General features: G+C 36.2%; 2 protein-coding genes across 2 annotated transcripts; both read right to left on the minus strand.

Annotated features, from left to right (window-relative positions):
• Positions 1 to 3,542: 3,542 nt before the first annotated feature.
• On the minus strand, positions 3,543 to 4,490 carry LOC106822545 (olfactory receptor 5B12-like). Its single transcript, XM_014827791.3, has one exon. It carries the CDS (start codon positions 4,485 to 4,487, stop codon positions 3,543 to 3,545), a length of 945 nt encoding a protein of 314 aa, XP_014683277.3. The 5' UTR covers positions 4,488 to 4,490.
• An 8,963-nt stretch (positions 4,491 to 13,453) lies between these two features.
• LOC106822546 (olfactory receptor 5B3-like) lies at positions 13,454 to 14,401 on the minus strand. The gene has a single exon (XM_014827792.2). It carries the CDS (start codon positions 14,396 to 14,398, stop codon positions 13,454 to 13,456), a length of 945 nt encoding a protein of 314 aa, XP_014683278.2. The 5' UTR covers positions 14,399 to 14,401.
• Between the last annotated feature and the right edge of the window lie 7,197 nt (positions 14,402 to 21,598).

Consider the following 21,598-nt stretch of genomic DNA (forward strand, 5'->3'; position numbering starts at 1 on the left):
CACGGTATTTGAAAAAATGCTGCTAAGACTGATGTCAAAGAGCATCCTGCCTATGTTCTCTTCTTCGAGTTTCATATCTTACATTCAAGTCTTTAATCCATTTTGAGTTGATTTTTGTGCATCTGCAGCCTTTTTTATCCGGGTTCTTAGCTTCCACTCTCTCCTCTTATAGTCTTTGCTCTTTCCTTTTTATGCACACATTTTCTTATTTATAATTTCTAAAGCTAAACTGATTGCTTTTCACATATTGCTTTTATTTGCTGCATGTCTGTTTTTATGATAATACCATACTGTTTTGATTACTGCAGCTTTGTAATATACATATAGATAATAAAGATATAAGCATTAGGCTTAGATAGTGAAAAGGAACATGGTATGTACTTCAAGGGGATGAGGGAAGAGGGGACATTGTGGGGTGATCTGAGAGATGTCCTTTCTTTAGGCACAAAGAATGAAGAAACCTTGAATCCTATAATTAACCATTAGGGACCAACTTTGTGCTGACTCATTTATGCAATCTCAGTTCACTCATTCATTTATTTATTCACTCATGTAATCATCCAGTCACATATTTCCTCATTCATTCATCTAATGTTTCATTGAATGAGCATTTAATGATTCCCATAAAAAGACAAGTCTGCTGAGGATGAGAGGGCTGATGTATGAGCTACTACCAGTCTTCAAGAGTGTACAATTCCCATTAGATTTCAGTTCCAGAGATCACTTTTTAACTTGTAGAAAGCTACATCTTGGCCTAATTAAATCCCTCTGAGTGACCAAGGATATTACTTTAGTTCCCTGTAGCCCAGGTTAAGATTTCCCCTCACTGTTGATCTCAAGTTCAATGTCTGATTAGAATCAAAGTCACAGTTAGTAATTTGAAGAAGAGCTTTAGCTCATTCTGCTATTCCTAATGCTTCTGTCTTAGGTCATTTGGGCTGCTAACAAAATATTATAGATTTGGTATTTATGTTGTTATAAACAGCATAAATTTATTTCTCACAGTTCTGGAGTCTGAGAAGCCCAAGATCAAGGTGCTGGAAGCTTCAGTGTCTGGTCAGAGCCTACTTCTTGGTTAAAAGATGGCCATTTTTTTGCTGTGTCTTCAGATGGTGTATGGGGCAAGGGAGCTCTCTTGGATGTCTTTTATAAGAGCAATAATTCCATTTACCAGATATTGAATCTGTCTCTTCCTAAAGGCCCCACCTCCTACTACCACCACATTGGGCATTAAGATTTAAAATATGAAATCTGGGGCACATAAACATTGTATCTAAGATGCTTCCATTCCAAAAAATAATCCAGACAGAAATTTTTAGTCGTATAAATTCATTATTCATTTTTATCAAAAAGTTACAGAAGCCTGTTTGACAGGATATGGGTGAATTGTTACATTACTCTGTTTCTGTCCAACACAGGGTGTTAGATGTGGTTAAATCGTGTCTGAACTTGCCTGCTTTAGGTTCCACAACTATGTGACTAATACTCCACATCAACCCACCAAGACTTAAAGGTCAGGGCATAGAGATCTTTTCATAATGCATTCATAGTTTACTGTTCTTTTCCTATTTATTCTCAAGTAGGCAATGGGACATTGGGATTTGGTGAAGGTGAGCACATCAGATTTTAAGGTTTGTGGTCTCCAACTTGACTTAAGTGGATGCCACTGGCACATGAAAATTTTCCAGCTAAACTTCTTTATCCAAGTGAAACTTCTCATTAAGTAACATAAAGCTTCTAGAAAAAAAGGATGGCAAATCTTTCCAGATAGCAATGGCTTCATTGTTAGTAGTACCAATGCATGGACAGAATGCAAGGGCTCTAATCCTCTTCATATTTCTCCAAAGATCTCAAAAACCTATGTTACTTAATACGTTCCTAGTTAGAGCTGTGATAAGGTGATAGGGATTTGGGGAGTTTTCAGAATATCAACATTGAAGGAGATTTATACAGTTTCAAGGAAGATTCTAGAACAATATTTATCTGAATTTTTCATGTCTCTTTCAGTCCTTCTAATGCTTTAGTTACAGATAATTGTGTTATCTTGAGAAGATTAGTGGCTCTTTTTGAAAAAGAATTTCTTCAATCTTAATATCCTTTATGTCCACTAGAGTACGTTATGGTGGTAAACTATTGTTAGCTGAAATAAACTGGAAAGGATTTGCTTTGGAGTCCTGAAGACTTGGGTTCAAAATTCTCATCTTGCCACCATCTACCCCTGTCTGAGCCTGCGTTTCTTCTTCTCTGTATGGTTGATCCTCTCAGAGTTAGTGTGAGACCTGATTGAGATAGCATATGCACATAATTGAGCAGGCTCTAGATGCTAAATTAATATTATCTTTTTAGTCTCAATTTCTTCTACATATCAGGCTCTGGGGAAGAGACTGCATTTTACAACCTCCTGGTGCCCAGGTCTTATCCCGAGATCTATTAAATTATACTCTCTTGAGGTGAGATCCAGGCAGCAGTATTTTAAAAATCTGGCGCAAATTATTTTAATGTGCAGCCAAGGCTGAGAACTACTGCTCTGGGCTAGTGTTTCTGGTTGCTTGAGTCCAGTGGTTTTCAAACTTGAGCATGTTTCAGAATCACCAGGAGGGCAGGTTAAAACATAGATAGCTTGGCTCTGCCCCTAGAGTTTCTGATACTGTAGGTCTGTGGTGGGCTTCCTACAATTGGCATTTCTAAAAAGTTACAGGTGATGCTGATGCTGCTACTTTGGTAATGATGCTTTTGAACCACTGCTCTAGGGAAACAGTTCTGAAAGTGTGATCTTCACAGCAACCTCATCTGAAATACAGGGGAAGCTTATTAAGAATGCAGGAAGTCCTCCTTATCCAGACTTTCTTATATGAACTTTATCTATTAGAAATCAGGTAAGGGATAAGTACAGATATGTATTTTTGTTCTCTAAACTGTGTTTTTCTCCACGAAATTCAGGAACTAAATAGGTTTATCTTATATAGTATACCTCACTTTCCAAACTCACCGCTGGCATTCTTGCTATCTAAGCTCAGGATCTAGGTATATGTGGCTAATAAGGGATAACACTGCAGATTTGTGGGCTCCACTAGAGATATACTAAATTAGATTATTCGTAATTAGATTGTGAGATTCTACATTTCAATAGTCTCTCAAGGTCATTCTTAGGAGCATGAATGTCTGAGAAGTATGCCTCTATGCTATGTGCAAGAATCCTGAAGTTTTTTAGAATTCTAGTAACCGAAAGTGTAATTGTAGTGTCATACACCCATGAGATTTACCTACAAAGCACTTTAGGCTAAAAGAGTGATGTAGTGTGGGATTCTATAGCATCTAGGGTGGTAATCTTGATCTTAAGATAGAAGTAACATCCTCTTTCGAGAAAAGGACATCCAAAATTTCTCCTATGAAGTGATAGTCTCAAAACATGAATAGAACCAGTCTCACTGGGGAGGGAACTGCTCAAAGAAATTGAAAAAAGAATGAATTAAAGTTCAAAACATATTTTTAGACACTAGAAGTGCAATACAAGTTTCATATGGTTTACATGTTATTTCTAATTAGAAGGCTAAGCCCAATGAAGACTTTGCTTTTCCAACTACCTTTTTGAATGCACTCTTGACTTCTTTATTCCTCAAGCTGTAGACCAGAGGGTTCAGCATGGGGATGACCATAGTATAGAATACGGATGCCATTTTGTCTGTGTCCATGGAATGATTAGAACTTGGCTGTAAGTACATGAAGATGATTGTCCCATAGAAGATGGAAACAGTGGTTAGATGGGATGCACAGGTGGAGAAGGCCTTCTTTTGTCCCTCAGCTGAGTGCATCCTCAGGATAGCAATAAAAATGAACATGTAAGAGTTCAAGATAACCAAGAGAGTGAAAAAGATACTGGACGCTGCCAATGTGAAGAGCACAATTTCATTTGTGTGGGTGTCAGAGCAAGAGAGAGCCAGTAGTGGGAGAATGTCACAGAAAAAGTGATTAATCACGTTGGAACGACAGAAGAAGAGGTGGAAAGTGAAGGCAACATGGATAGAAGACTGTAAAAGTCCACAGATGTAAGAGCTAGTGACCAGTAAGGTACACACAGTATTTGTCATGATGGTGGTGTAATGCAGGGGTTTACACACTGCTGCATGGCGGTCAAAGGCCATTGAGGCCAGGAGGAAATTTTCACTAATGGCAAAGGCTGCAAAGAAGAACATCTGGGCAGCACATGCATTGTAGGAAATGATGTTAGCTCCAGTGAGAAACCCCACTATTACTTTGGGAGTGACAGCTGAGGCATAAACACAGTCCACCAGGGAGAGGTTACTGAGAAAAAAGTACATGGGAGTGTGGAGTTGAGAGCCCAAAAGAATCAACATGATCATCCCCAGGTTCCCAACCAGAGTGATGAAGTAAATGAGAGTGAAAACTATAAATAAAAGTACTTGCATCTCTTGGGCATCTGTTAACCCCACAAGAATGAATTCAGTTGCCTCTGAAATGTTCTCCATCAAAGTCACTTGGGAATCATCATGACCAGCACCTGTGACAAGATGACAAACTCAAGATAATGATATTTGATCACTATCATGGGAACAGAAGTGTGAATAAGACCTCTTGCTCATGTGTGTGAGCTGCGTATCAAGGACAGGAGTCTGAGTGTGAGAAGTTGGGCTGAATTGTGGGTAGGGTTTGATTGAGTGAAGTTGTTCATCTAGAATGGTATGTAAGGACACTGGAATGTCCTTGCTGACTGTGGCGGCCACAAGGGCACCATATTATGACTCTGGGCATATTTCAGCTTGTTGCTGCATGTTCTACTCTATTATATTAAACCACATAGGACTTTTTCACTACTTGCTGTATCTTACAGGCACTCTTGTCTAAGATATGTATAGAAAGGTTAATAAACAGAAAGCATAATACAGGAAACATTTTGTCAGTTGTTGGTATATGATGCTGACAAGCCCCATCAAATACATTTGCCATCTCTGAGGGACCCCTCAACCACTGGTTCATAGTACCTCAAGATATACAATGATTCAGAGCCCTGCTTTAGAGACATCAACATTTTTCTTTGTAATTTAGAAGGGCCCTTGTTTGGATGCTCCACTGAAACCATTGGCCCCTGAAGGAAACTTCATGAGTTTTGGCACATTCTTAGTGATGTTTTGGCATTTTTCAACAACTCTAAAACTAAAAGAACAGTTTTTTAAAAAGTTGAGGAAAACTGTAGCAGTTTTCTCTTCACGTCATATTCTTTATTTTTTCTCATAGGTTGATGTTTTCCATCTTCCAAGCATTTCCTATGTCTTTGCTTTATTTGTGAGGTAGGGAAATAAGGTGGGGGGGGGAGTGGAAGAGTTGCTTTTGTTCTCATCTAGAGACTCTGTGCCCTCAACCAAGCCATAGACCTCCTGCTTTATTACATAGTGTATCTGGTTGTGCTCACCTCCATTGGTAGCTCACCTGACAGCTTATTGGGCTGCTGTGTTTATAGTATGAGAAGCTTTGTCAATCCAAGAGACACTCCTGACTCTGGAATCTTGTCACATTCATTTCTCCTGGATTAACAATACTTAAGGATGTGATATAGCCCTTTAAAGATAGCCTAGTGGGAGAGAACTGTATCAAAAAGACACATTAAACATAACATATTTCTAAAGTAGAGGCATTCCCAGGGCTCTTTGAAAGTAGAAAGTATGTGGTTAGCCCAACTCAGAGACTCAGGAAGGCTTTCTGGAGATGACAACTCATGAGTTGTTGCTTGGAGACTAAAGAGACATTAATAATGATTATTAGTTATTATAATAGCAAACACATAGCATTTACTCTATGTTAGGAAACTGTTCTAAGCTGTTCATATATATTAACTTATGTAGTACATTTAGCATTTCTGTGAGGCGGGTGCTGTTATTACCCTCTTTTTACTTCAAATGGAACTGAGGTTTAAAGAGGCAAATTACTTACCCAAGTAAAAAAATCTGGTGGTAGAACTGGGATTTGAACCCAGGTAGTATGATCTAAAATCCATACTATTAAGCAGCCTTCTCAAAAGAGTGGGTCAAGTTAATTAACTTTCTAGTATTTCAGCTTCCTTATCTTTCAAGTGGGAAAAACAGCTTTCAGCTTTGAAGGGAGATAAATAGAATAACTTAAATCCTGCAAAACATTTAAAATAATGTCAATTACACAGCAAGTATTCAAGAAGTTTAAGCTGTTACTACTACGGCGACTATTACTATTACTACTACTATTACATTTACTACTACTACTGTTACTACTTTTACTACTATTATACCAGGAAGAAGAAACATCATGGATAAAAGGATGAATTGTTAAACACAAGTGTATAAACAGGCAATTATAAGAAGATAGGTATTACTAATTAGTAAAATACATGGCACAATCAAATCTCAATTAGGGAGTGATGTGCAAAAATAATTGTTAGAAGCAAGACGGATAGAATTGAATCCTAAGAGAAAGAGCGGTAAAATGCGTCAGATTATAGACATAACATGACCATATAGAAGAAGAGCCTAAGGTGACTATTTACACCAAGTATAACTCAAGGATATGTTTTTTCTATTTGTACAGATAAGTGTCACTCCCAGATTAACAACTTAGGTGGGATGTGGCTTTGGGAGTATTACTTACACTCTGTGAATCTGAGTTTCATTTTCTATGAAATAGTTCATTTAATACTTCATGTAACTATTTTACGGAGCTGGAAAGACAAAATTAAATAACATATGGAACCCTATTAACATAACGCCTGGCACACTGAAAGTATTCAATGTTAGTTACCTCTTCTCGTTCTTATCCTAGTTGGCTTTGCATACAAGCAAGCTCTGTACCAGGAGGTGGTGTTATAAAATGAATAACGTGGTTCCTGACTTTTTAATGAGGTAGAGACAACCAGATCTACAAATTATTTCCCCCAAATAATGTGCTATAATAAAAGTGTATCTGAGGTGTTACAAAATGGTCACAAAAATACTCCAAATATGCTAGAACATCCTAGTGACCATGAAGTCACTTCCTCTTGAGATTGGTTCTTCAGTTCTTAGACGTCTCTGTTTGCTGGAGTTGCCAGATTTAGCCCAAATGCATAAACATGTGAATATGATTAAATTTATTTTTGAAAAAAGTTAATTTCTGTATTCCACTGATGCACCAAGAATGGCCAACTTATTGACCGATTTCTTATCTACTGTAAATTTAAAATAGCTCCTTTTGATCTAAAAATTCAGAGGTATAGGGGTATGGATAGGATTGTACTACAAACACAAGATCAATTCTAATCTAGTTCTATTGCTAATCATCTGGGTGTGGGCCTGCCACTGGCCAGATTTTAATTCACAAGATGAAAAACATTCTCTGTTTCCCTTGTTGGCTACTATTCTGCTCTCATGTGACAATGAATATGAAAGTTCTTTAAAAAGCATAAAAGATGCTAACATTTGACAATCAGGCAATCTGAGCCATTACTTTACATAGCTTATCTCATCTCTTCTTGGTTACTGCAGGCTGTTCAGCCAATAATATTGAATGTCCAAATGTTGATGTTCTTAATGAAAATGGCTTTATATTTGAGATCCCCAGATAGAAGAAAGTTCTACAACCCCTGATTTCAGAAAGGGAAGTATGATATTTGCACTGCTACTCTTGTTGCACACTTTAAATAAAAGAAAATTAGGAGGTACAGTCTCCCTTTTGAGTCTAACCATCACTCCAATCATTTATATAAGACATCTGATTGTAATGACCGTGGAAATCTGGGTGCTGTAGCACAGCAAAGCAGAGTGGAAAGACCGGTGGGCTAGGAGTGAGAAGACCACTAGTTAACAGGCTGTCTATGATCTAGTCATTTAATCTCTCAGCGCTTTATTTTCCTCATTTGTAAAATAAAAATGGTTGGAACTTCTCGAGCCCTTTCCCATTCTAATTGACTATGATTGTATGTTTTCCTAATACTTACTTTTGTCCTAAGAACAGACAAATGAGGGGACAAAGGAGGGAGTATGGAAAACCTTCATGCCCAGATTTTTGACCAGAAGTCCACATCCAGGAAAGCATCGTGCTGGAGAAACTCCTTCCCCACTTGTGGAGCTCTGTTGTGGAACGTAACTCGGGTTTGCCTTCTTGCAAATATCAAGGCAGAGACAATGACTTTTTCTTACAACAAATCTCAGGGGAACCATTTAGTGTCATATAAGTAGATATCTCAGGAGACTCCTGATCCCAGATTGGGCCTCCTAACCTGAACCTGACTGTAGATATCAGAGGATAATGTTTGCATGTATTTCAGCTGAGAATCATGTGCTTATGAAGACGTGGGGAAGGGAAGCTTAGAGGGAAGTTCCCCTAGTCATCAAATCAGCAGTGCCATGGTCAAGTTAGGCAACAAAAATAAAAAAACTCACTAAAATCTCTGGCTTAGGTGATGTCAGGACTTCATGCAGGATTTCTCATATCTAGTTCTTTCCTTAGAGCCTAGAAATTGCCCCAGGATTTTTTTTTAAACAAAACACCCATTTGTCTTACCACTAAAGTGCTGGTCTGGGGATATTTAGGAAGATTTTTTTCTTTTTTCTAGAACTAAGAGATGGATCCATTCTTTCCTCTGCATGGTCATCTCTGACTCCAAATACTCAAGCAGAACTATCTCTCTTTCATCAGTCAGTCAAGCATGGCTGTTACAAATTTGAGCTGTGCAGTCATGTGACATAAATTATGCTAAGAAATGGGAAACATCAGCCTATGAGAAAAAAATAAAGACTGTCATATGAAGAATGAATTCAGTCACTTCTGAAATGCTCTCCATCAAAGTCATTTGGGAATCATCATGAGAGGCACCTATGACAAGATGACAAACCAAAGATAATGCTATGTTATCACTATCATAGGAAGTGAAGTGTGAATGGGGTCTCTCACTCATGTATGTCAGCTTCCTGTAGAAGGCAGGAGCTCATATGGAAGAACTTGGACTGAGTGCAGAATAAGAGTGAGTTGAGTGAGGTCGTTCATCTAGAAGTATGGTTGACATACAATATGATATTAGTTTCAGGTGTACAACATAGTGGTTTGACATTTATACGCATTACAAAATGATCACCATGGCAAGTGTAGTATCCATTTGTCACCATACAAAGTTACTATAATATTATTGAGTATATTCCCTATGCTGTAGATTACATCCTTGTGACTTATTTATTTTATACCTCTTAGTCCCTTTCACCTATTTTGTCCATCCTCTCACCCCCTCCTCTCTGGGGGCAACCAATTTGTTCTTTGTATCTATGAGTTTGGTTTTTTTTGTTCATTTTAGTTTTTAGATTCCACATATAAGTGAAATCATGTGATATTTGCCTTTCTCTGTCTGACTTATTTCACTTAGCATAATATCCTCTAGGTCCATCCATGTCATTGCAAATGTCAAGACTTCATTATTTTTTTGGCTAAGTAATATTCATATATATATATGAATATATATATATGAATATATATATACACACACATATCACATCTTCTTTATCCATTCATCTAAAACAATGGGGAAAAGACAGTCTCTTCAATAAATGATGTTGTGAAAATTAAATAACTGCCTGCAAAAGAATGCAATTGGAACACTATATTGCACCATATGCAAGAATAAACTCAAAATGGATTAAAGACTTGAGTGTAAGACCTGAAACCATAAAACTTCTAGAAGAAAATATAGGTAGTAAGGTCTTTCACATAAGTCTTAGTGATATTTTTTTGAATCTGTCTCCTCAGGCAAGGGCAACAAAAGCAAAAATAAACAAATGAGACAACTTCATACTAAAGGACTTTTGCACAGTGAAAGAAACCATGAGCAAAATGAAAAGGCAACCTACTGAATGTGAGAAGATACTTGCAAATGATTTATCCAATAAGGGATAGTATTCAAAATATGTAAAGAACTCATGCAACTTAATTTCAAAAAATCCAGTTAAAAAATTATCAGAGGACCTGAATAGACATTTTTCCAAAGAAGACATACAAATGGTCACCAGGTACATGAGAAGATGCTTAACATCACTCATCATCAGGGAAATGCAAATCAAAACCACAATAAGATATCACCTCACATTTTCCTGGGACAGGAAAAATTCAAGATGAGTCTAGAGCACCTTCTAGTTTCAGAAAGAAAAAATCAAAACAAAAGAAAACAAAAACCAAAAACAAAAGGACTGGGGCATATCAAATGAAAAACAGGTCAAATTGAAAGTGTCCCCAATGGCCAAAGATGGAACAAGTCAAGCAAAAAAATAAATAATATCATATTGAATTATAACTAGGATGTAAAACAAAAATAAATGAGCCCATGCTGGTAAAAACAGACAATCAAACAAACAAATTAAGTGAAGGAGGAGAGACTTCATTTTTGTAGAAGAATTCTAAATAATATATTTAGGAACCACTCCCCTGGAAAGGAAATGCACAACTCGTCTGTCGATTGTCATACTGTGGCAGCTGCATGCTTCTCTGAAGTGGAAAGCTATGCCACCAGTATTTTAAGGACCAGCAGAGTCACCCATGGTGGACAGCTTTAAGTGGAGTTTCTAGACTAAGACAGACTAGGAAGAAGGACTTGTTCACCCACTTCTAAAAAAAAATTGGCCATGAAAACCCTATGAATAGCAGTGGAGCATTATCTGATATAGCACTGGAAGGTGAGAGGATGGTGCAAAAGACTGGGCAGGATTCTGCTCTGCTGTTCACAGGGTCACTGGGAGTTGGAATCAACTCGACTCCAGGGCACTAACAACAACATACCCCAGGATGGGGAGTATACTACCCAGCCACCTTGAGTCGGGTAAGGACTTTGTGATTAGCTTGCAAAGGATAGAGTACAAAAAGTGGAAAACAAGTAATTTTACAGTGAATAAACTGGCAAAAATATCTTGGTCAGGTGATCAAGGTTAACATCCTCAGTGACAAGTCATGTTGGTAACATATATCCCCTGATAGGATATGATGAGAAAGGCATGTCTTATTCTTCCTGAAAACCTATAACCACTGTCTAATCAAGAGAAAAACATCAAGCAAACGCAAATTGGAAGACATTCTGCAAAGTATCTGACCAGTATTTCTCAAAGCTATCAAGGTAAAAGAAAAACAAATAGAGACTGAGAAACTGTTACAGATCAGAGGAGACTTAAGGAGGCGTGCAACGCTGTGAATGTTGTTTCCTGGACTGGATCTTGGAAGAGAAAAAGGACATCATTTGAAATACAATACAATCTGACTAAATTCTTGAAGTTTAAGCAATAGCGATGTGCCAATGTTAGTTTTGACAGATGTATTAAGATAAAGTAAGATGTGAACAATAAGGGAGACAGCGAAAGACATGCCGGACTTGTCTGTAATATCACAGCAATTTTCTTGAAGTCTAAAATTATTATAAAATTTATAATATATTTAAAATAATCATTAAAAATGTTTCCAGGAGGAGAAAACACCATTTTCACAGCCTTTGGAGCCAGAAGAGGATATTTGTGTTACACCATACCATCATTGATAATATCAGCATGTCCCTCTATAACATTCAAGTACAGTTGTATAAATCTTGAGATGTTTAATGTTTCTAATTTTATAGAAATGGGAAAGAATTCATGAGTGCAAATTCCTTTGAATAGCTTTAGTATAGAATTGAACTCATTTTAGGGTCCAAATAAAATACCTAATTATTGTATATTGTATTAGTGTATTGAGGTAGGTTATGTTTATTGTTGTAAAGTATTGTCATGCTTACATTTTGTATGGATACTTAGAATCATCAATTATTCTTAAAGTTAAATAAATCATCAATATGTAGGAAGAAATTGTTAAAATTGAATCATGTAGGAAACTTAGCACAGTCTCATATTTTGTCTTTTTATGATTTACTAAATAAATTAATTTCATGTGTTATTTGCCACTTATTGAGAAATTTCTAATAAAAAAACTTAAGACGGTTTGATATGTTCTACTTGATGGTGTGTTTTTCAAAAGATTACATATTCCAAAAGTGGGAGAATGCAAGTAGTGAGTGATAAAATAGAAAAAACTAGTTACATCTCATGAAATGCTCTAGAATTGTTTTCTAAAGACTTATATAATAAGTAATGAACTCAATGATCAGTGGTTCAAATATATAGACTGCTGGACTCAAAGTATAATTAAATAATTGATTTATTAATTTAACAAATATTTACAGAGGAATTAGTATGAGCCAGAATGTAATTTATGTTTTGAGGAAGAAGTTGTTAGTAAAGAAGCAAAGACATTCTTCTAGGGTAGTGTATATTCTAGATATGGAGATAGATGAACAGGTGAACAAATAAATTAATAGTAACAACAATAGTTGAGTACTAATCAACACTATGAAGAATAAAGCAAGAATTGAACAGTATCCATTACGAAGTGGAGTGACTGTGATATGGTAATATTTAAGCAAAGACCTGACGGAAGTGAGGGAGCTTTCTGAACATTGGCAACAGCAAGTGCAAAGACCCTGAGGCAGGAACATGCTTGGAGTTGTCCAGCAATAGCAAGGAACTGTGTGAAGGAAGTTGAGTGAATGAGTAGGAGAGTGGTAAGACATGATGTACTCATCTAAAACTAAAGTATTCATGCATGAGTGACATTAGCCATTTCACAGTATTTCTAGAGAAAAAAAAGAATAACATTATTATTGCTCCGTGCATTTTCTTTTACAAAGTTGAGGAGTTGGTAGTCATACACAGAAAAATTGAAAAATTCCCTTGTTATCAATTGATCCCCTTTTTTTTAACTCTGGTCTTACTTTTGAAAATTATTGTGTGATCATACTTTTTCTACCAAATGACTTACTGAAGACAAAAATTTTAATTCCTTCAAGGTGTTATACCTACATAGCTCTGAAAAAAAAAGCCAACAAAAAGTATATACCTTTATTAAAAATATGTGTCATGTTTTCCCTTATTTTGGACTCTTGGAATAGTTTTTTTAATGAGAGAAATAAAAAATATTAGACATAAGTTTATATACTGCTACCACAATTAATTACTTTGACTTTTTAAATAAAAGCTAGTCATACTCCATCTACATACTTTAACAAATTTCCCACTCTTGTGTGTATGTGCACACGTGGGATCCTTGCATGCACTCCTATTCATGGGTTTGAGCCCTGTTTTACAAATATATTTGCATTGGTATATCATAAAGAAAATGTGAACATATGAATAAATCAAATGTAATTAAGAAGGTTTATGACAAATAGGATCTAAAAATTTTTAAGATGCCTTTTGGCTATCCTCATTCAGATATTACATATCTGGACATTATTTTTTGTTTTATAGGAGACACATTTTTGAAGGGGAAAGGGCAATACCTCAGTAATGTAAAGGTAGTGTAGGCCATAAAATGTGAGTTAATGCATGGAGAAGATCTGACAGGACTGAAACTAGGTCTTGCGGATCCTATAACTTTAAGATCTGAAGCCTAGAGACAATTTTGCCTTCTCAACAGCCTTCTTGAAAGCACTCTTGACCTCTTTGTTCCTCAGGCTGTAGACCATGGGATTTAGCATAGGGATGATCATTGTATAGAACACAGATGCAATTTTGTCTGTGTCCATGGAATGACTGGAGCTAGGCTGTAAGTACATGAAGATGACTGTCCCATAGAAGATGGAGACTGTAGTGAGGTGAGAAGCACAGGTGGATAAAGCCTTCATGTATCCTTCTACTGAGGGCATCTTTAGGATGGTGACAAATATGAACAGGTAGGAAATCAAGATTACCAGGAGAGCAAAAAAGATGTTGAAGCTTTCCAGAAGAGCAAGGATCAGCTCACTAACATGTCTGTAAGAGCAAGAGAGGGCCATGAGAGCTGGAACATCACAGAAAAAGTGAGGGACCATATTGGACTTACAGAAAGAAAGACTGAATACATCCCCAACATGGATAGAGGCATTCAGGAAACCACAGATATAGGAGCCTATGGCCAGACGTGTACACATACTTGTTGTCATCATGGTGCTATAATGTAGGGGTTTACACACTGCTGCATAGCGGTCACAGGCCATAGAGGCCAAGAGGTAACTTTCCACAGTGGCAAAGACTGCAAAAAAGAACATCTGAGCAGCACATGCATTGTAGGAGATGACCTTGTCACCTAAAAGAAACCCAGCCATCATCTTGGGAGTGACAGCTGTAGAGTAACAAATGTCCGCCAGAGACAAGTTACTGAGGAAAAAGTACATGGGAGTGTGGAGACAAGAGTCCAAGAGAATCAACAGGATCATCCCTAGATTTCCAAGTACATTAGTGAGATAAATGAAAGTGAAAATGATAAAGAGAGGAACCTGCAGTTCTGGGGCATTGGTTAGTCCCAGCAGGATGAACTCAGTCACTTCTGTGTTGTTCTCCATGGATGTTATTTTGGAATCACAGGATGCCCTGTAGCAATGAGAAATAAAGGTACAGAGTGACAAACAAAGAAGAGATTGAAGTAAAATTCATTTAATATTATATATATATATATTTTTCATTATAACAATAATTTATATGTCAAGATTCTACAAGTTTAAAGTATTGACTAAACAATAAAGTTTAAGGCATGAATTATCTGTAGAGTCTCACACTTTTGAAACTGAAAGATTTTTATGGATCATTTTTCAATTTTTAAATTTTATGAATTTGTAAACTGATTTGTAGAAAAGGTAATGCCTTGATTAAGATGAAATGTCTTGAATGACTGCATCTGTCAACTCAGTTTTTCTGAGCCTACTAAACACTTAGATCTATATTGCCCATGTGCAGGAACTGCTCAAGGCATTTTACATGTAGATTCATTTATTACTCTCAACCTCCCTATGGGAGTGATTAATTGTTACATGCATTTAACTTAGGAAGCACAGAGGTTGGGTAATATATTTAAGTTTACAAAATTATTTGTGCCAAAGCCAGGCCTTGTACCCAGGCAGAGTGATTCCCAAGTCTACGGGTCTTAATTGAATTTAAACCAAGTTGAATTTAATTCAATTTACAATTACTCCATGTCTCCAAAGTTCTAAACTCAGAGTTTGGAATATTACAGTGACATAAGAGAGATATATGCATAGTGCATGTAGTGGTGTAACTGGAGCAGTAGGGGCATGTACATCCAGCAGAGGCAATTCTGAGAGGAAGGCACAGCATCCAGTATGAAGCCTGGGTTCTGGACTGAGGTGCATATCAGCCGTATCATTCACTACCTAGGAGTTATTGGTCCTCTCTTAACTCTTCTCAACCTGATTTTCTTCATCTACTAAATGAAAATAGTAATGAGACCTAACTCAAGGTATTATTGTAAGAATTAAATGATAGTGCATAAAAAACAATGAGTAAAGTGCTGGGTATTTAGCACAGTCTAATTAGATTTAGATGTTTATATTAAAATCAGAATTATGATTATGATGGAATGATAGCCTCCATGTTTGTTTGAAGAAGGTGGATGGTTAAATGTAAGGCTCCAGTGTGGTAGAGTTTTTTAAGACTTCTCTCTTCAATTTGCCTTTTTTCACACATGTGGTGCCCTGAGATTTTCTGTGCCTCCAGTGTTTCTCAGTTTGTCACTCTGTCTACATGAGTGGATGTTCAGCCATTTCATGTGGGCCATTCTTTTGCTTAATTTCTTCCTTAACATCTATGGCTTAGCTTGGGTTGAAAGGGTATTCTTTCTTAAATTCATTCTTTCTTTCATTACTCTTATCCCATAGTTGAATCACAGAGAACAAAGGGTGAATGTTCTTAGTTTGTTGGCTACAGATCTCTTTTGTTGGCCAATTACATGCTTGAAAATTTTTTATTTGAATCTATTCTTGTTTAGGTACAGTGTTTTTAATCTTTTTATTTGACTTTGATACCTTTACAAGGGCATGTATTATCTGCTAATTATTTTTTATCACCATCCTCTTTAATCTTTTCATAGCTTCACTTTAATGCCTAGCCCATAAAGTCATTATGTTTGCCAACCATAACCACTTGTAGAATATACTGTGTTCTACAATAAAAAATAAGACCTAGGGGCTGGCCCCGTAGCTGAATAGTTAAGGTCGTGTGCTCCACTTCGGTGGCCCAGGGTTTCGCCAGTTCAGATCCTGGGAGCGGACATGGCACTGCTCATCAATCCATGCTGCGGCGGCATCCCACATGCCACAATTAGAAGGACCCACAACTAAAAATATACAACTATGTATGGGGGGCTTTGGGGAGAAAAAGGAAAAATAAAATCTTTAAAAAAAATCTATATACATTTATATTTGTGTGTGTGCATATGTATATATATGCATCCTTTCATTTAATCCTCACAATAATGTTATAAGGTAAGTGATATTATTATTTCAATTAATAGAACTGATGATTTGAGAAACTATGTAAAGCTCTACAATTAAGAGCTAGTGTGAGGAAAATTCAAGACTTAGGATTCAAACCCAGCTGTGACCAAATCAAAAGTCTTTGCTTTTAGCCACCTCACTGTCAGCATTTATAGATGTGCTAGTAACAATAAGAGTGAGATTATGGGGAAAAGTTTACAGTGGAGTATGGATCTTGCTCATTCAAGAGGATTTATTTCACACTTGTCTTTTTTTAACCTTCACTGAGAGGTCAACAGATAGTGAATAAGATGAAATTTATGCCTGCTTACTCAAGCATCATCTATCCTTTATTTTTAATTTTATTTATTTTTATTTTTATTTATTTTTTTACCAGTCTCTTTTAGGAAAGCAACATGAAAATGTTTCAGAATTATCACTAAACTTCCTAATAATGGAAGTTTTGATACTTATGTCCAGTCTCAACTCACTGCTGTAGCAAAATATTCAAAAAACCTATTTCTGTGCTTAAATAACTCATAGAAGGTATAGATGCTCCATTGATTTTGTATGAATTACACTTCTGACTTAAAGTGTATATGTATTATAGAAGCTTACCTTGCTGCTGGAGATGAAGGGGCAGTAAATCCTGAATAGTGAATCTAAAATCAGAAATTCAGCCATAGAGTAATATATATTTACTGTGAGCAATGTTCTCTATTAGGCACTCGTCAAAAATTTCCAAAGTCTCTAAGGCAAGTAGAGATGAGAGGAAGAACACACATGGAGGCAGGAACATGTGTTTAAGTACTGAATTCATCATGCATTCTTTGTGTACCCTTGGTAAAGTCTCTTATCTTCTTCTTATCTGTAAAATAAAGAATAAAATTACTTCTCCCACATAATCCAAGGAATTGTGTATGTGAATAGCAAATAAGGGAAGCACCATAAAAAGCCTTGCTGAAGGGTTATCACTTTAAAGTCAACCAATATAATTTTCATCTCAAAGTGTTCTTCCTGGTCATTGTTAGGAGTTCATAGCAAATCGTCAGGTCAAGATTTGGGGGTGGGAGGAAAGCGCTTAAGTACTAACAGCTGTTAACATTTAGATGAAAAATGATGGCTAAAAGCACACAGTCAGTCCTTCTAAAATGATGTTAGATTGAAATATATTTGGGATTCTAGAGGCTAAATAATGGGAATCAAGAGGGATTTATAGACACATGGACCTCTCTGGGGATGTCTCCCATGAGGACACATGACTTTTATAACACTTTCCTAGGGAAAAAACAAATTGCCTGTGGAGACCTACCTGGATACATTGAGGGTGCACACCTGTGTGTATTACTTATTTCTTTTTTCTCCCACTTTCTAATTAAAGTAAAATTTACAAACAGTAATATCCACAGTTTTTAGTGTATAGTTCTAATAGCTTGGTCAAATTTCTATCACATATCCACTAGCACAGTCACAATGTAGAAGAATTTCATCACCTAAACAAAACCTCTGAACTTATTTGTGGTCAAATCCTTCTCTTACTCAATGCCCATGACAACCACTAACCTATTTTCTGTTCATATGTTTTTGTCTTTGCAAGAATGTCACTTAAATAAAATCCTAATAAATGTAGCCTTTGACTCTGGCTTCTTTTGGCTAGCATGGTGCATTTGAGATGCATCCATATTGTTACTTGTATTAATTTCTTAAAGCTGCCATGAAAAAAGTACCGCAAGCTAGACGGATTGAACAATAGAGATTTATTGTCTCACATTTCTGGAAGCTAGACATCTGAGACCAAGGTATTGGCAGATTTTGTTCTGTTGGTTCCTTCTGAAGGCTCTAAGAGAGAATCTGTTTCATGTTTTTCTTTTAACTACTGGGTAGTTTGCTGACAATCTTTGGTGTTCCTTGACTGCCTATTTGGGTAAATATCTATAAGTTGGATGGCTTGGTCAGATGGTAAGTATATGTATAATTGAATGGAAACTGCCAAGTGTTTTCTGACTGCCAGTTTGCATTCCTACCAACAAGGTATTACAGTTGCTTCACTTCTTTGACAGCACTTGATATTACAATGGTTTTAAAATTTTTATTTCGGTTTTATTTCATGTTCTTTCTTGCTCTTTCTCAAGGAAGATTTAAGAAATTTCCATGATAAAATCTGTTATTTACATGCCCTTTTGCCTTACCAAGACAGTTCTGGCTTGAGAATGCTTTTTTTTTTCCAACAAGGGAGATAGATCCATTCTTTCCTCTGCACGGTCACCTATGAGTCCACACTTCCAAGCAGACTTACCATATCTTTGTCAGTGCAGATAAGTGTCATGGTTACAAATTTGTTCAGTGAACTCAGGTTGATTTTCTTCTCATGTTTAAAGAGGGAGATAGTAATGTAACACTTATGGACTTTCAAGAAGCTTATAACCTGGCATAGATACAAAGTTTAGCATACTGTCTAGCACATATCAGTTGTTCCATCAGGTTAATTATTAATATTTTATTACTTATAAAATAATTGATATAGCATAGTTCACAAAGATAGTGTTGCTGAAGCATTTCATATGCTGCTTTACATGTGCTTGCCCCATTGCAGGTGGGCTCAGAAATGACTAGTTGCAGAAGTGGATTGTCATATGTAATGATATGCGTCATTTCTGGGTGAGTTAAAGCAGATGTGCAACCTTCCAGTTGTTTCTTCTGCTACAGTGACTGAGGAGACTTAATGTACCAGCAAGCGCAGCTATAGATGGTAAAGCCTATGTCAGTAGTGTTTTTGGGTGACATCTCGGAGAAATACTGCCCCTCCCTAGACAAGCTGTGTTATGAACTTGTACTGTCAAATGTGAGAAACAAACCTATAGTACACTGAATAATGACCCCCAAATATCAGATCCTATTGCCTGGAATGTGTAATGTTACCCTATATGACAACGACTTTGCAATTGTTATTAATTTAAGGGTATGTACATGGAGATTATCATGGATTAATCAGTGGACTCTAAATACAACAACCAGTGTCCTAACAAGAGAGAAGCAGGAAAAAGACCAAAAAACACCCCCAAAACCCCCAAAAAAGGCAAACACCATCAGAATAAACCTTTTCTCAGAATTATTCTAGATCATATTCAAAATCTGAAACCAAGTAAATGTTGATCCATGAGAATGGCAACTTAACCAAGATGTTTAAGGAAATCTCTGTCAAACCAGCAACTCAACACAAGCGAAAGGGATAGACATTTCAGATACTATACACAAAACATACAGTCAGTAAATAGTTTAGAAAACTGATTAAACAAACAGATACAACCAATGACAGGAAAACAACAACAAAAAACCTGAGAGAGAACAATCTGATTTCCAAAGTTTATCACACTATATATTCACAAGTATATATGTGAATATATTTGCATATATTCACAGTGTAGTTTTCAGTAAAAATTAGGAGACATGCAGAAAAACAAGAAGATATGTCCCATTCACAGGGGATAAAAAGAGTTAACAGAAACTGTTCCTGAAGAAGTGCAGACATTGGAATGATTGGCCAAAGATTTTAAGTTACCTGTCTTAAATATACTCAAAGAACTAAAGGAAACCAGGAGAATAATGTCTGAACAAACAGAGGATATCAATAAAAAGATATAAAGGATAAAAAGGAACTGAATATAAATTCTGGAGCTAAAATACAAGTGAAATTAAAAATTCGCTAAAAGGTTTCCACAATTGTTTGAGTAGGAAGAAGGAAGAACTAGCAAACTTAAAAATAAGTCAATTGAATTAATTCAGTGTGAGGAACAGAAGAAAAAAAGAATGAAGAAAAACTGAACAGAGCTTAAGAGACTCTTGGATCACCATCAAGTGTACTAGAATATGCATAATGAGAGTTCCTGACAGTGAGGAGAGAGAAGGAACAGAAAGAATATTTGAAGAAATAAGGCTAGAATTTCCCCAAACTTGATAAAAAAACATGAATCTACTCATCCAAGTAGCTCATCAAACTGCAGGTAGGATATCACAATGAAATAAATACTGAGACACACTGTAATCAAATTATTGAAAGTCAAAGACAAAAAGGTTCTTGAAAGTAGCAAGAGAGAAATGACTTGTCACATACAAGGGATTATTAACAAGATTAATAGTCAACTTCTCATCAGAAAACATGAAAAAAGAAGTCAGTGAGAGAAGATATTTAAAGTGCTGGAAAAAAATCCTGTCAACTAAGACTTCTATATCTGGTAAATCTATCCTTCAAAAAATAAAAGAGAAATTAAAGAATTCCCAGATAAACAAAAGCCAGAGTTTATCTCTAGTCAACATGTCCTACAAGAAGTTCTTAGAAAGAAGTCCTTTAGACTGAAATAAAATGACGTTAGATAGTAATTCAGAACTATACAAGAAGTAAAGAACACTATAAAGATAACTATATAGGTAAATGAAAAGCCAGTATTATTGTAGTTTTGGTATGTAACCGCTCTATTTTTCCCATATGATTTAAAAGAAGAATGCACAAAAATGATTTTAAACTAAGGTTAATGTCACAAAATGTGCAAAGATGTAATTTATGACAATAAAAGTGTAAAGGGGAGAGATATAGCTAATAAGTATATTTGATTCCCAAGACCATGATTTTTAATTCCCCACGTTGACTCAGAATGACATTCAATACATCAATCAGTCTTGAATAAGGCAATATAATGAGTCACTTTTTTGTATCCAGGCTTGGGGTAGGCAGTTTACATTATATGTGAAACATTAACGCGATATTTCTTAGTTATTAAGCTTTCAGATCAACATGTTTCCAAATTCCAATTCTGCTCATTGCTAGCATTACAGTCTTCAGTGTGTAGCTCATTGTCAGCAAGCTTCAGTTTCTCCATGCGTGAAATGGGAATATATCTCACATGGTTGCAACATAAATTAATGAAAGTATAGTATAAATGTGGTGTTCCCAAAATAACAAGGGCACAGTAAATCCTCGCTATCACAGTTTGTCATTATTAAAGTTCTGATATCCACTTTAATACAGATACAGATGATACAGATGATATCGATCATCTGTATGGGAAGGTAAAGCTTAAATTAGAGAAAGCAAATTGTTACAAGTAACAAAGTAATAAAAGATTGCCTACGGATTATAATGGCAAGCCAGTGTCTAAAGAGGAAAAGTTACTGAAGACTTTGTGGAAACTTGTGCTATTCTTTGAAGAGTAAGTGAGATTTGTGCTGGGAGCACAGAGCATCTTGTCAGGAGGACTGCACTTTTTAATTCTTTCCTTA

This window comes from Equus asinus, chromosome 17 (assembly GCF_041296235.1).
Source record: "Equus asinus isolate D_3611 breed Donkey chromosome 17, EquAss-T2T_v2, whole genome shotgun sequence".
In the NCBI taxonomy this organism is placed as follows: Eukaryota; Metazoa; Chordata; class Mammalia; order Perissodactyla; family Equidae; genus Equus; species Equus asinus.